This window comes from Bison bison, unplaced genomic scaffold, assembly GCF_000754665.1.
Source record: "Bison bison bison isolate TAMUID 2011002044 unplaced genomic scaffold, Bison_UMD1.0 scf7180017864213, whole genome shotgun sequence".
NCBI classification, from domain to species: domain Eukaryota; kingdom Metazoa; phylum Chordata; class Mammalia; order Artiodactyla; family Bovidae; genus Bison; species Bison bison.
Genome location: NW_011494785.1, coordinates 4,551,238 through 4,566,431, shown reverse-complemented (window position 1 = coordinate 4,566,431; position 15,194 = coordinate 4,551,238). Strand labels below are relative to the sequence as shown.

The following is a 15,194-nucleotide window of genomic DNA, read 5'->3' as shown; positions in this document are numbered from 1 at the left end:
AGATTCTATACCATGGAGCCAGCAGGGAAGCCCCCTTGAAAGAGGATTTTGATTTACCTGTTTAAAATTACCCCGGCTCACAGAGAATAAATAAACGACTTCAAATGCACTATCTGAAAATTAAGACGACTATAAATCTTCCTGGGTAAATCAAGATGTTGTCCCTCAAGAATAACTACAATAATAGAAACAGGCATGTAATTAACCTGCCAATGAATAAACGGATACATGGCTCTCCTCTGACAGCAGCCTGGGCGGCAATGAAAGGGGAAGCAGAGAGAGGGGGCATACTTCTAGCACCACTAGGGTGCCACACACGTCAAACAGCCTCCAGCTAAGAACTGTGGCCCCGCACATCAGCAGCCCCTTCCTCTATGAAGCCCCACAAGGCCCTGGCCAGGACACATTTCCCATCTTCTCCCTGAATCCCAACACACATTGATGGGCAGCTGTGGACTGGATCAGCTGGACCATTTCTCACACCCCAAGATCACGCAGAAAGGACTAAGATTCCAGCTCTGACTGCCCCAAAAGAGCTCCTGCCATGCCTGATACGCTGGACTAGTTCTGGCACCAACTGGTCCTCAGGCTGGGTTTATTTGAGGACAGTCATTCCAAAGGAGGTTTTAGAATGGATGATAACTAGATAAATAAATCCTCTACCATCTTAATACTCTGTTCTTCCCCAACAATAATCAACTGAACCCACTGAAATCCTCTGCTCCTTGTTAAATTTCCCAAATCCTCAACCTTTTTTCAAAAGTTGTCTCAGCTGCATCTCAGCGTCTTCGGTTGTGATTTCAATATAACATCCACCTGACCCCACTGGGCCACTGGCATCTCCGTCTCTTGCTTCTTAGCAAAATGGCTGGAGGTTAACACAACTTAAAATAGATCCACTGCGTTTCCGTGCTGTCAGAGGCAAGCAAGATGACTCTGTGAACGTGGGCTCTGCCATGTGCTTCCCTCTTAGGTTCCAATGGGCTCGGTAAATAATATGCGCAAATAACCACTAGGGAACGTGAGAATGCAGTCCAACCTTCCCAAAGGCTCTTTATAAGATTATGTTCAAGACTATTAATTGTCTGACTACAAAGAACCCAGAATCCACTAATTTGGAATTTGTCTGGAAAACTCTTTCCCCAGTGAGAATACAGATGTATACAATATAAACAGTTTTAACAGGAAACCATCTAAGAAAATCACTATTATAACTGTACTTGAGAAGCATCTATTTACACAGAACTATTTATATACCAAAAACTAAATATTCACATGAATATTTAACAAATATTAACAAATAGTTAATATTTAACAGATATTAAATGAAGGTGCACGATGCAAAATACTGCATTAAACTATTTAGGGGACGTGAAGAAGGTAAAAAGAGAAACAGAGATGAGGGAGAAGGAGAGGAGGGAGGGTCCTTGTCTGTAAGAGTCTTCCGCTCTTGTAAGAAAGAATATGCTGTTAATAAAAACTATAACAGCAGCAGCAGCTAACACTGACTGAATGTTTACTATGTACCAGGCCCTGTTCGAAGTGTTTTAGTTGTTTTAAAGAATTTAAACTACAAACAGCCCATGGGATAGGTACTAGTATCATCACCATTTATCAGTAAAGAAACTGAGGCATAGAGGGGTTGGGTTACCTGTTCTACATCATACGGCTGATTACACAAAGCCAGGTTTTTAATCCAAGGGATTTCACACAGAAGGCAAGCTCTTCATCACCAAGCACCATTACATTCAGCCTAAAGATTTCTAACTACTCAGTACTTAAAGCAGAGGTCCGTGGAACCCGGGGGTGCCTCCCAGCCCTTTTGAAAAGCCAAAACTCTTTTCATAGTAATTCTCTGACTTGTGGGCCTTTTCCACCGTGCTACTATGTGCAATGAAGGTAGAAGACAGACAACAGACTGGGTGCCTTAGGACAATGGCAACAGCATGAAACCATGTTGGCAGGCAGCATATTCTCAGGGTCAGCGCCCTCGGGCAAAGAGACAAAGAAGAAAGAACATTTTCAGAACGCTGGCTCACTTAACAATGTCCCTGATTGTGACTTCTCATATGCTTAACCCTTAAGCACACATCTTTTCACCATTCTGTGTGAGGAAATGGGAAGGGGCCAGGTCTGTCTGTTGTGTCCGGAGTATGACACGGCTCCCAGGACACTCGATGGGCTGCAACTGAATCAAGTACTTTTTTTCACGAAACCCTACGCTTCCCTGATGGCTCAGATGGTAAAGAATCCACCTGCAATGTGGGAGACCTGGGTTTGATCCCTGAGTTGGGAAGATCCCCTGGAGGAGGGCATGGCAACCCACTCCAGAATTCTTGCCTGGAGAATCCCATGGACAGAAGAGCCTGGTGGGCTACAGTCCAAGGGGATGCAAAGAGTCAGACACGACTGAGCGACTAAGCACAGCACAGCCTTACTTGAGAGAAGAATAGACATTTTCCTTTCTTTTTTTCTTTCTGGCTGCGCCTCGTAGCATGCAGAATCTTGGTTCCCCAACCAGGGATCCAAACCAGGCGCCCTGCAGTGGAAGCACAGAGTCTTAACCACTAGACCGCCTGGGAAGTACCTGGCAGACAATTTCTTAAAAACAAGCAAGATGAGTCATTTTAAGAGAACAGGGACCCTGAGACCAAAAGGTTTGAGAAGAGCTGATTCCAAGAAATGCTGGGCAAGAGGAAATGAAACTGAAGCTCTTTTCATGTGTCGTGCTCATGAAGTCTATTTCTTCTCCGTCTACAACGTGAGTGAACTAAGTACCGCTTTCTAAAACTCACACATCGAAGTGTGATCACTGGAAAGTGCGAACTGATGCAGTAAGGTTCCTTATTAGGTTCCCACTTACCTTCATTTCAATAACAGTTTGCAGGGCTTTAGTTTTGGCAGAATCAGGGGCATTCTCAAATCTCCGATGCATCTCCTAAACACAGAAAGCAAGAAAGAGAGTAAGTGTCCTCCTCTTCACTCCTATTTTCCCCAAAGAAGGTAGGGGTGGCGAGGGAGTAGTAGTTGCATGCAGAGATGCCTTCCCCAGCCTTGTGAGACACTGATCACCTCCTGTCTCCCTGCGGACCAGGAAGCCCACTGCCCTCAGCTAAGGGGGATGGGAGGGCCCCATCTCTGAGCCCCTGGGTACACACACAGTGTGCCCCAGAGGCCTCAGCCATCACGACAGGTGGTGCTCCGGCATGTCCCAGGTTGGTGCATCGCTCTTCCACACGGCTCGGCAGCATATTTTCAAGACGCTAAGCAATCCAATAAGGGGATTAGAAATATTCCCTTTTCAAAAGGAGAAGTCGCAGCAGTCCAGTGCGCAAGGCACAAGCTACTGAGACATCTGTGTGGACAGCATCCTCTGCATAACATCTGCCCGAGAACGACAGGCCCCTGGCTGCCCACAATGGACACCTCCGGTTTCGTAGGGGCCATGGTCAGAAAGAAAAAGAGGGTAAGGCTACTGAATGAGTGTCCAAAGTAGTCTATGGTCAGCCAGTGTCAAAAAACAGAGCTACTTTTTTAATCCAAATTTCCGTGAGTTCAGGATCAGAAAGGAAGGAAAGAGGTGGAAGAGCACCACAGTAAGGATCTTCAAGAGATTCCGCCTGAAGTTACGAACCTTTCCTGTCAGACTCTGAGACCGTCTCTGAGTCAGCCGGTACTTCCCAAGTCCCCTGGGATAGCCCAAGTGACCACATGGGTGCCTTCCATCTCAGCAGTGCTGGCGAATGCCCAGGCCTGCCCTCTGCTCTGCCTGTTTGACAACGCTATACAGATGTCCACCGGCTCACTCAAACTTACCTCATCCAAAACAAAACTCCTGATTTCCTCCTCTTTAACCTGGCCCCTCTTCTGAAGACTGGTGAGTCTTGCCCATGTCCTGAAAGGACACTAGCCTCCTGGTGGCTCAAGCCAAACACCAGAGGGTCTCCTTCAAGTCCTCCCAGATCCTTATCTCCTACCACCTTCCAGAGCAGATCCCAACTGTTCCATCTTCAAAATACTTAAATTTACCATTTCACTCCATTTCCAGCCTAGTTCAAACCTAGATTATTACAACAGCATCAAGTTAACCTTCTTTCCATTTCTTCTGTCCATTTTAAAGAAAGCAATGGGGTAATCTTGAAAAAGCATCAACAGATGATGGCACTTGTCATTAAATCCTTCAATGAGTTTCCCATTTTCTTATCACTCTACAAGGTCAACACAATCTGACCGTAATGGATAGAGGACTGGCCTCCTGGTGTAAACTATGTTAAAATTAGACAAAAATGCATGAAGCAACTGTTTTCAGACATTGGAAGACAAGCAGCAGAGGACTATGATCCTTGAGAGAAGAGAAACTAATGAGTTTATGATCCAGACTTGCTATCTGATGTGTGATGTGCAGAGAAGGCAAATGGAAAACTGCAGTCCTGCAGGGCTCGGAACACAGACCAGTGGGTCCGAGTCCCCAAGATGCTGGAAACGTGTGAAGCAGAGTAACAGAGAGGAGGAAGCTAGCTGGAAAAGCGTCTGATCCGACAGGGTCCCCTGGAGTCTTTGGGTAAAAGCTAAGTATTGGTACACAGGGAAAGACTCCATGATGTCAGACAAAGAGCGACTGTTGGTGGGCAGAACAATGATCAGAGAGCAACAAATGAGCAACCACCTGAGCTCACGGGGGCTGTTGAGATTCAAGCTCCAAACAGCCCAGTGGAGAGAAGGTCAGCAGCGCTGAGCAGAGACATGCTAGCCCTGGAGAGACAACCACCTGGGCCAGCCCCAACAGAATGTAAAAATAGGTCTCATTAACAGTCAAGTTCATCCACAATTAACTCTTGCCAGGCAAAACAGACCACTAAGAGAGACAGAAAAATCCACATGTTAATCCAGGACAAAATCTGAACCCATGAGTTCAGACCACAATCACCTGCCACCTGCATTAAGACAACAAACTCATTAGTGACTCCCAGCCTCCAGTCTGTCCTACACGCCCTACACGGTCAACAGGTGATAAAGTGGGCACATGGATGTTTAATAATATATGTTTAATAAATGAGCACAGAACTTTAAAATGTATTAACAAAAAGAAAATGAATCCTGCTACCTGTTAACTGATCTTCATCTATTAATAAAGTCTTCTAAGGGCTTCCCTGGTGGCTCAGATGGTAAAGAATCCACCTTGCAATGCAAGAGACCCAAGTTCGATCCCTGGGTTGGTAAGATCCCCTAAGAAGGAAATGGCAACCCACTCCAGTGTTCTTGCCTGCCAGTCATGGACAGAGAAGCCTGGCGGGCTACAGTCCACGGGGTCCCAAAGAGTTGGACACAACTGAGCGACTGACTGACTGACCCTACACGTTTATCTACTTGAAATATTAAAACTGCATTTCTTAGAAGTATCTCATAATTCAGACACTGAATTAATTTTAATTAATTAATTTTATCTGACCTTTTTCCCACAACCAACTTTCAATTTAGGGAGATTTCCAAATGCTTTAAGGTGAAACTATTAGAATTAGAATTTCATTTTAAACTCCAGCAAGCATTCCAGTAGTACATAAAGAAAAAAGCACATTTGAATAAAAAGAAACCCTCCTCTAACAAGGAACTTGGGTGTACTTTAAACCATTTGCAGGTATAAAACCTTCCAACTAAGACATTTTAAAACCTATCGGTTGTAACAGATTTCCATTCAAAGGCCTGCACACTGAAGCTCATTGTGAATACATCCTGCAGTTGGTAGACTCATCAGTTCCCCTTTCCCACTGACACATCATCCCTCTGACGTGTGCACTGTCAGTAGAGAGACAACTCTGGAAATAAAAGTGAAAGCGCTATTCAGACAAATGTAAGAAGTAGAATATGCTACGTGCTCGCTTTATTTCACTCTCTTTAGCCTGAAAACTTTCATTCAAAACAAATTCAAGTACAGGTAGAATTATCTGGAGCCAGTCACGCTGTCGACTGTGGTGCATACTAGAAAACGCCTTCAATCCTCTCATCCATACACGAAAGAATAATGACTAGACAAAGAAAACGAACGAGGTAGGAACAAAATCTCTCTCTCGTTGTAGTTTTCTTTCTTCTTAAAAGTAAGTCAAAGCTTGCTTACACAGTTGAGAGAAAGGAGTATTTGGGGCTGAAAAGCAGTACTTACGTCTGAACTTTCTTTTTTCCAACATTCAGGTTTTAGCCTCCAGCACCCCTGGTTCACAGGTAGATGTCCCTTCACCAGATTTAATTCTCCGCACAAGTTCAGGGCTGACGGTATTCAACACAGACATGTGGGAAAGAGCCCTCAGGACTCTGCCTACACCTGAACTCCAGACATCAGGCGAGGGCACTGCACTGCAACCCCTCACCACCTCGACTGACAGCATCATTCTGAGAAAACACACCCTCCTGCCAAAATGAGGCACAAATCACACACACACACACACACACACACACACACACACAATGTGACAGAATAAGTGGAATCACTAAGGTGTGCGATATAGCTGTTTGCATTTTCCAAAATTACTAGCAAAGCGCACTCTCACCGGGGACCCTTTTCCTTTTTTAATTCTCCCTACTCCTTGTCCACTGTTTCCATCTTTTCTCTATGCCTATTTGTTTCTCTTTCTTCCCTCTAAAGTCCTCTGTTTTTACCTTACAACTGCCGGTAATACAGACAGGCATTCCTCAGATGTGCTAGTCAGTCAGTCAGAGTTTCTACCTAGAACTAGTCACACAGTAGGTCTTTTAACCTCAAATGCTTCTGCAAATACTAACATGACAGCAATTGTTCTAAACAAGGTTTGCTGACTGAAATATTATACAGACAAAAATTGGCATACATGTAAATACAAACCAGTATTTTATTCATCACAATAGGATCTATATTAACACACACACACCTGAAATATTTATTCCACTTATAGACAATGCTCGGACTGCATATGGGTTGCTGATCCAAGAATTCCATAGCCAGATTAGGTATGGTCTGCCAACAGATTGAGAACCAGACTTTGGTGTGTCACAGAACCACCTGGAAAGCCTGTTAAAACCCCACATGCCCGGGCCCCAGGCCCTAACCACGTCTGGGCTGCAGTTCACTATTTGTCCAATAGATGTCTTCACTCTTCTACCCATCAAAGGAAAGATACTCCAGTAAACAGACAAAATCTAACCATAAGTCACCTAACAACGTACTTCCACTACAAACAGAAAATACAGGATTAACTTAAATTTTATTTTTCCTTCTTTAGCTTTTGTTTGGGGGAATCATTTACCTGCTATTGACGGATTCATGGTCATGAACAAAATGGAAAACTAAACGCAAACATTTCTGGATAGGAATAACATTTTAATGTTACTATATCTCATCAAATCTAAGATGCCACCGATTGTATGGCAAACTGCTGTTCAATGTGCTGGAGAGAAAAGAAGGGAATGCCTCCAAATAGATCATGACTCACAGAGTCATTCAGAATTTTTATTTTATATTGATTGCAAGATTCTTTTTCACTTATTTAACCATAAAAGTTTAACCATATACAACCCTAAACTGTTTTTACAACTTTCCTCACATGGATAACTTTTTGTTTCAGTGCAGATTCACATCACAGTATTACTGAAGGGGCACTGAATATCAATTAAAGTTAACAAGAAAAATAGCAACTATGCTCAGAACATGGGCTACATGGTGACAAAGTGAGCAGCTGTGACCGGTGAATGCACAGGTCCAACAGGACTGCAGCCTTGCCGACAGGGCCTCGAAGACACCACCAAGAGAGGGAAAGCTGCTCAGCCGTGTTTGACTCTGCAACCGCAGACTGTAGCTCACCAGGCTCCTCTGTCCATGGGAATTCTCCAGGCAAGAGCACTGGAGTGGATAGACATTCCTTCTCCAGGGGATCTTCCTAACCCAGGGATCGAACCTGGGTCTCCCACATGGCAGGCAGACCCTTAACCATCTGAGCCACCAGGGAAGTCCCATCAAAGGTAAGACTTAATTTCACAATGTTAAAATGGGGAAAACTGAGTCTTGGAATTGATGAATTACTGCTGTTTTTCAGAGGTGGACAATAATCTAATAAGAATAAAACCTATGGATGTCTCAGTGTTGTCAACTTATAATTCTTTCTACCTTTCTTGACACACTAGTGCTATAATGTACAACAGTCATTTCAAGTCACCACTCATCAACCCAGATTAGAGCCATTAAGAGTCTTTACTAGACTCCCTTGATCACTTGTAACGCCCCCTCCCCCATCTATGCTCAAAACAACCAGACTAAATTTTAAAAGCTAAACCAGATCTTATCACTCCCTTGATTAAACACTGTGGCAGTTTTCTATTGGACTTTGAATAAAACTGTTGCATCACCTGCAAGGATCATGGAGGCGAGCGCTCTGTCTCCAGAGGGCAAGGACTGTGTTCACTGCGGCTTCCCTGTGCTCTGCACCCGGGTGAGCACCCAATGAACACCTGATGAGTGGAATGAATGAACCTGGCCCCGGCGACCTCTTCAACCTCTCATCTCATGCCTGCCTCCCCCTGAGACAATATGGTTTTTGCCTTCTCATCTCCTCAAACTCCTTCCCCTCAGGCCTTTGAAACCATTAACCTTCTCCAAGGTTAGGGTTAGGACATGCTTTACACAAATGCTCAGAAAGACTGTTTCAGCTTTCTTCAGTGTTCCCTTAAAGGGCACCTCCTCAAAGATGCTTGCGTACCCTGTTAATCCCTTCTCTCGACATAATTAGACTCAACTAGTTTATGTCAGGAGAAGGCAACGGCAACCCACTCCAGTACTCTCGCCTGGAAAATCCCATGGACGGAGGAGCCTGGTAGGCTGCAGTCCATGGGGTCGCTAGGAGTCAGACACGACTGAGCGACTTCACTTTCACTTCTCCCTTTCATGCATCGGAGAAGGAAATGGCAACCCACTCCAGTGTTCTTGCCTGGAGAATCCCAGGGACGGGGGAGCCTGGTGGGCTGCTGTCTCTGGGGTCGCACAGAGTCAGACACGACTGAAGCGACTTAGCAGCAGCAGCAGCAGCAGTTTATGTCATCTCATAATTATCAGTTCACTGTCTCTCTCCAGATATTTAGTTCTGGGATGGCAGAGACCGTGTGTTCTGACATGAAAAATGTAAGAAGTGTATACCCAGTGCCTATCCCAGGATCAAATACAAACTAGAGGCTCCATGGATACCTGCTGAGTAAATGAGAACAGAAAGGTGATGCCAAGTGCCTCTAGCACCTTACTATTCTGGAAACAACCTTTATGTAACAGTTGAGCCACAAATTGCAAAACTCCACCCCAAACAATCACTTTAACTTTTGTTAACTGTATTTTCTAACATACACACATTTAATTATTCAAGCTTCTTGCTATGGCAATAAAGATTCTTTCCTATTTCAAGATTATATTAAAAGCTTTTTACTTACATTTTCTTCTAGTTGTTTTCATCTTTTAAAAAGTAACTATTTATTTCATCTAGAATTTAATTTGATGTAACTATGTAAACTGTTTTCCAATGGCCATTATTCCAAAACATACATCATAAAACTATATTATTTTTTAAATAGAAGAGAAATTCTGCCTCATCAATTTAGCAATCTATTACTGTGCCAGTACCACACATTTTAATAATCACAGGTATAAAATACATTTGCTTAAACAAGCGTTCCTATACTGAAGAAATTACATGTTTCTTCATTGTTCACAATGTGAAAGTTAGCTGAAGTCTCTGACCTCATAGAATGAGAGCGGTCAATTTTTTTTTTTAATTCAACGTAAGATGAATTCTTCAGTTATGATTTCTTAAAATGAAGTATTACATAGAAAAGTGAAACGTTACCAGTAGTCACAGTGGTCAGCTAAAGCCCGAGTTTCCTCCCTAGAAAATAAGTGGCAGTTTGCCTCTATGTCATTCCTCCAGCTGTGCCTCTATGGCAGCAGATGCTTTTTATCACGTATCTTTTATAGCACGGCAACAGTTTCCATAGAAACCACAGGGCAAACATCCATTACTGCTGCCCAGGACTTTATAGGCATACTCAAAACTGAGGTCACTGCTCACTTTCAATGATTAACGCATTTTAAAATTGAGCAATAGTTAGCTACTCTGATTCTGATTTTGTTGTGTGTGTCTCTATGAACAAATCAAGAGATGAGTAATCAATCAAGAATATTCTGTGCCCCTCTAGCAACAAAATAAGTCTACAAGAGGGGAAAAGAAAAACCCAGAAAGTCATTAAGCTGGTATACATGCCATTCAACATCAGCTCACACAAGAAAGCAAATCAGAACAGAAATCGGTACAGAATTTAGGTACCAAAGAAGGAGTTCCCTTCCACTAGCTCAAGAGAGCATATAAATTCATCTAGGCCAAGATGCTAACTAGTAAGGGAAAAAAAGAGTGTCATAACAGCTGAGAAAGCGGCCACTCACCTCTCTCAGCAGAGCGTTCTCTTTTTCCTTCTGCTCCAGAAGGCTTTCAAGGTGGTGCACATGCATCTCTGCCTCCGCCAGCCTTCGTGTCCTCTCGTGGTCCTCCTCAGTGGCCTTGGCAGAGAGCCCCTTGCTCTGCAGCATCTCCAGCAGCTTCTTGATGGACTCGTCGCGTGCGTTCAGGGTCTGCTTCTGAGTCTCGATCCGCAGCTCCATCTCCTCCAGCGTCTTGCGCAGCAGGAACAGCTCCTTGGCCTGCCGCTCGTGCTCCGAGTGCAGCCTCTGGAAGTTCTCCTCTGTCAGCTCCGCCACACACGGCTCGCCGGTCCTACTGCTGCTGTCTTGCTGGAACAGCTGGTTCAGGTCCCTCTGGATCCGCAGCTCGTCCTGGAGAGCCTGGATGGTCATCTGCATGTGCTGGGTCCAGACAGAAAACAAGACCCAGGTCAGCCCTCCTCCTCCAGGAGCACAAACAGAGTGGGATCAGAGGAGGCAGGAGGCAGCTACCACACCTCTCAGAATCCCGTGCTGAACAAATCAGGAATCGTGTTATTCTGTACACTGTCTTTCCTATCTGTAGTGTCTGTCACTCAGTCATGCCCGACTCTTCGTGACCCCACGAATTGCAGCCCACCAGCCTCCTCTGTCCATGGGATTCTCCAGGCAAGAATACTGGAGTGGGTTGCCATGACCTCTTCTAGGGGATCTTCCCAACCCAGGGATTGAACCCAGGTCTCCCACGCTGCAGGCAGATTCTTTACCATCTGAGCCACCAGGAAAGCCCTTACAATCTGTAAAATGTCAGTAATTTAACTTGTGTTTATTATCAACAGGAAACAAGGTGACTCCAGCAACTCTTCACTGTGCTTAAGCTACGACTAAATAAAGATACTCTTCAAAATTAATAGAGGGTATCACCTAGAACTGAAGGAAAGGAAAGGGGAAAGACAGGGGAAATCTATAGGAATGCAAACATACCATAAAAAAATTTCACCAGAAACCACAAGGGATACCAAAATACAAAATGACTTTTAAGTGCTTTACAATTAAATTTCGACAGTAAATAATAAACATAAGAGTGCATGCCAGTATAGCTGAATCACTTCACTGTTCACCTGAAACTATCACATTATCCCAATAGAAAATTTAAAATTTTTTTAAAAAGTACATGTCAGAATGTGCTTAGCACTCTTTAAGTGTTCATTTATTTAATCCTCACTATAACACATGTACTATTATTTGAATTTTATTGATGCTGACACCAAGCATACACAGACTTAAATAACTCACCCCAAGATCACACAATAACAGAGCCGGCATCGAATTAAAGCAATCCTCCCAGCCCATGGATGCTAGTACCCAAAGGTACTAAGATAACCTGAAGCTTTAACCACAAAAAAAAAAAAAAAAAAACCCACAAAATACTGAGACTGTGGGAGCTATTTATACAGAAGAAGAAAACAATATAGGGGAGTAATTATATGAAGATGTCTGTGCAGATGAACTCCTAAAATGCTGCTGAGGATGTATCTTTAGCTATATCCCTAAAGATAGTATATGAACCTCTAATCTGAATTGATAAATTCTAGAACATTATGCTGCTGCTGTTGTTCAATCGCTAAGTCATGTCCAACTCTTTGCGACCCAATGAAATGTAGGCCACCGGGCTCCTCTGTACTTGGGATTTCCCAGGCAAGAATACTAGAGTGGGTTGCCATTTCCTCCTTGAGGGGATCTTACCAACCCAGGGATCAAACCTATGTCTTCTGCATCTCCTGTATTGGCAGGTGGATTCTTTACCACTGGGCCACCTGGGAAGCCCCTAGAACACTATACAAAGAATCCAAAAGGAAGTTACATTGAGAACCCTATTTTTAGAAATGAAGAAGCAACAACAGAAAATCACTCTTGGTAGGCAGGTATTCAAGCCTGGCAGCGCGCCATGCTGGAAGCAAACTAGCCCACAATCAGAAGACACTAGCTTCAGCTCCAGCTCTCGTACCAAACAGCTACCTAACTGGGGACATATGGTCATCTTTTATAGTTTCAGATTTCTCGTCTTTAAAATGAGGATAGAAATACCTGCACCATGTTTTCACAGAGCTAATGACATCATGGAAATCAAGGTATGTCAAAGCATACATTGTTCAGTATTTCTGGCAAACTGTAAAACAGCAGTAAATATCTCAAGGAAACGATCTGGCAAGTGTACAAAGATCCTCACTGTTGTTTAAACCACTGACAAAATTAGAAACAACCTAAAAGGGTATTAATAGGTGATGAGTTGAGTAAATGAGGAATGACCACCCAGTTTAATATCATGCATCAATACTTTAAAATGCAGCTTTACATTTACTGATAAAAACTATATTCACAACATATTAAGTGTAAAAAAAAGCAGACTACATAAGAGCAAGTATAGGATGATATCAATTCTATTTTTTATAAAAGTATATACATGCAGAGAAAAGTCTAAAAAAATATAAACAATTACCAGTGACTATCTCTGGCTATGGGTAGATTTTATATTTTTCTTCATGCTTTCTTGTATTATCTAAATCCCCTATAGTAAGCACATAGTCAATAAAGAGACATTTTTACTTTTAAAAATAAGAGAAAAAGACTTCAGAGATGCCTGCTTGGCTGTGTTCAATTTACTACCACTTTGGTGAAAAGGGACGGAACAATAAGTATTTACTGTAAGTAAAAAACAAAATATTCGTAAGAAATAAAAATACCTCTGGAATTATACACAACAATTTAAATGTTATTTTGGGTATGGAAGGCAGGGAGGGAGAGAGAGAAGGAGAGAAGGAAGGAGGAAGGGACTGGAATGACTGAGGGACAACCTGTAAGAAACTTTATTCTACTCTGCATAAAAATGTTTTTAACGGAGGTATAATTGAGATTGAAAACTTTTTAATGATAGCTTTGTGCATGTGTGCTAATTTGCTTTAGCCACGTCCCACTCTTTGAGACACTATGGACTGTACCCCGCCAGGTTCATCGAATACTGGTGTGGGTTGCCATTTCCTCCTCTAGGGGATCTTCCCAACCCAGGGATCGAACCCTCGTCTCTGATGTCTCCTGCATTGGCAGGCAGGTTCTTTACCACTAGCAACACCTGGATATTGAGACATAGTTCACATATACCATAAAATTCCCTGGTTTAAAGTGTGTGTATAAGTCAGCAGCTTTCAGTGTATTAAAAGGTCTCCATCAATCACTACTATCTAATTCGAGAACACTGCCATCACCCCTTGAGAGACACACATTTGCAGTCACTTCCCATCTTTCTTGCCTCCTAACCCTCCTCTTCAATTTGAAGGGTTCAAGAGAATGGATGGATGTACTACAAAGATGGATGTACTATTCACTCAGAAGTTAAATTTTTAAAAAATGCCTACTAATACTTTTCAGCCTCAGATAGGAATGAAATTCTGACACATGCTACAGCATGGGTGAACCCTGAGGATATTATGCCAAATGAAATAAGCCAGTCACAGAAGACAAATATTATGATTCCACTTACATGAGGGATCTGGGGCAGTCAGATTTAAAGAAACAGAAAGTACACGAGTGGCTGCCAAGGGCTGGGAAGGAGGAGGGAGGTGGAAGGAGGAGGGAGGTGGCAGGCAGGGAGTGACTGCTTGATGGGCACAGAGGCTCGATTTTACAGGATAACAAGAGCTCCAGGTGACGGCTGCACGTCAGTGTGGATGCACCTATTAACTGTACACCTGAAAACTGGTTAAGATGGTAAATTCAAGATGGTTAATGTAAGATGTGTGTGTGTGTACATGTGCGCACACATGAGCACACTCAGTCATGTCCGACTCTTTGCGACCCCATGGACTGTAGCCCGCCGGGCTTCTCTGTCCATGGGATCTTCCAGGCAAGAATACTGGAGTGGGTAGCCATTTCCTTCTCCAGAGGATCTTCTTGACCCAGGGATCGAACTTGAGTCTCCTGCGTCTCCCACATTGGCAGGCAGATTCTTTACAACTGAGCCACCAGGAAAGCCTGATGTACTTTATGGCAGTTTAAAACCTGGGGAAAAAATATGCTTGTCACAGAATCCCAATGTGTTGATATTAATAATTTACTTGTAACTACTGATAATTAGGTTGGTCCTCACTCTTCACTATTGTAACAGGCACCTTCATATGTACATCTCTGCACATAAATCCAGATTTTTACTGGAGATGAATTCTGAAAAGTGGAAATGCTGGATCAGAAGGAATACAGTTATAATTTTAACACAGACAACAAATTTATCTCTAAAAAGGTTTGTATCAGCTTCCACCACACAATGTCTGAGCACTTTCCTATATCTTTGACAGTGGGGGTATTTTCTTTCTTCTCTTTCTTTTTTGGGCTTTTCTTTGCTTACAGGTGAGACTGAACATCTATTCATGTATCTACAGGCACCCCTGTGACTCACCTGTTCTTGTTCTTTCCCATTTTGTTTGGGGACATTTAAAAGCCTCTTGATGAAAGTGAAAGAGAAGAGTGAAAAAGTTGGCTTAAAGCTCAACATTCAGAAAACTAAGATCATGGCATCTGGTCCCATCACTTCATGGGAAATAGATGGGGAAACAGTGGAAACAGTGTCAGACTTTATTTTTTGGGGCTCCAAAATCACTGCAGATGGTGACTGCAGCCATGAAATTAAAAGACACTCCTTGGAAGGAAAGTTAAGACCAACCTAGATAGCATATTCAAAAGCAGAGACATCACTTTGCCAACA

General features: G+C 43.1%; 1 protein-coding gene across 7 annotated transcripts in view; it reads right to left on the bottom strand.

Moving 5' to 3' along the window:
* ERC1 (ELKS/RAB6-interacting/CAST family member 1) overlaps window positions 1–15,194 on the bottom strand; it is a 267,938-nt gene that overhangs the window by 194,253 nt on the left and 58,491 nt on the right. For all 7 annotated transcript variants that reach the window (XM_010845037.1, XM_010845040.1, XM_010845042.1 and 4 more), the window contains exons 3-4: window positions 10,445–10,861; window positions 2,864–2,938 (exon numbers count right to left, since the gene is read on the bottom strand). In XM_010845037.1, the coding sequence (XP_010843339.1) occupies window positions 2,864–2,938; window positions 10,445–10,861 (492 nt within the window). The remainder of the gene's footprint in view (window positions 1–2,863; window positions 2,939–10,444; window positions 10,862–15,194) is intronic.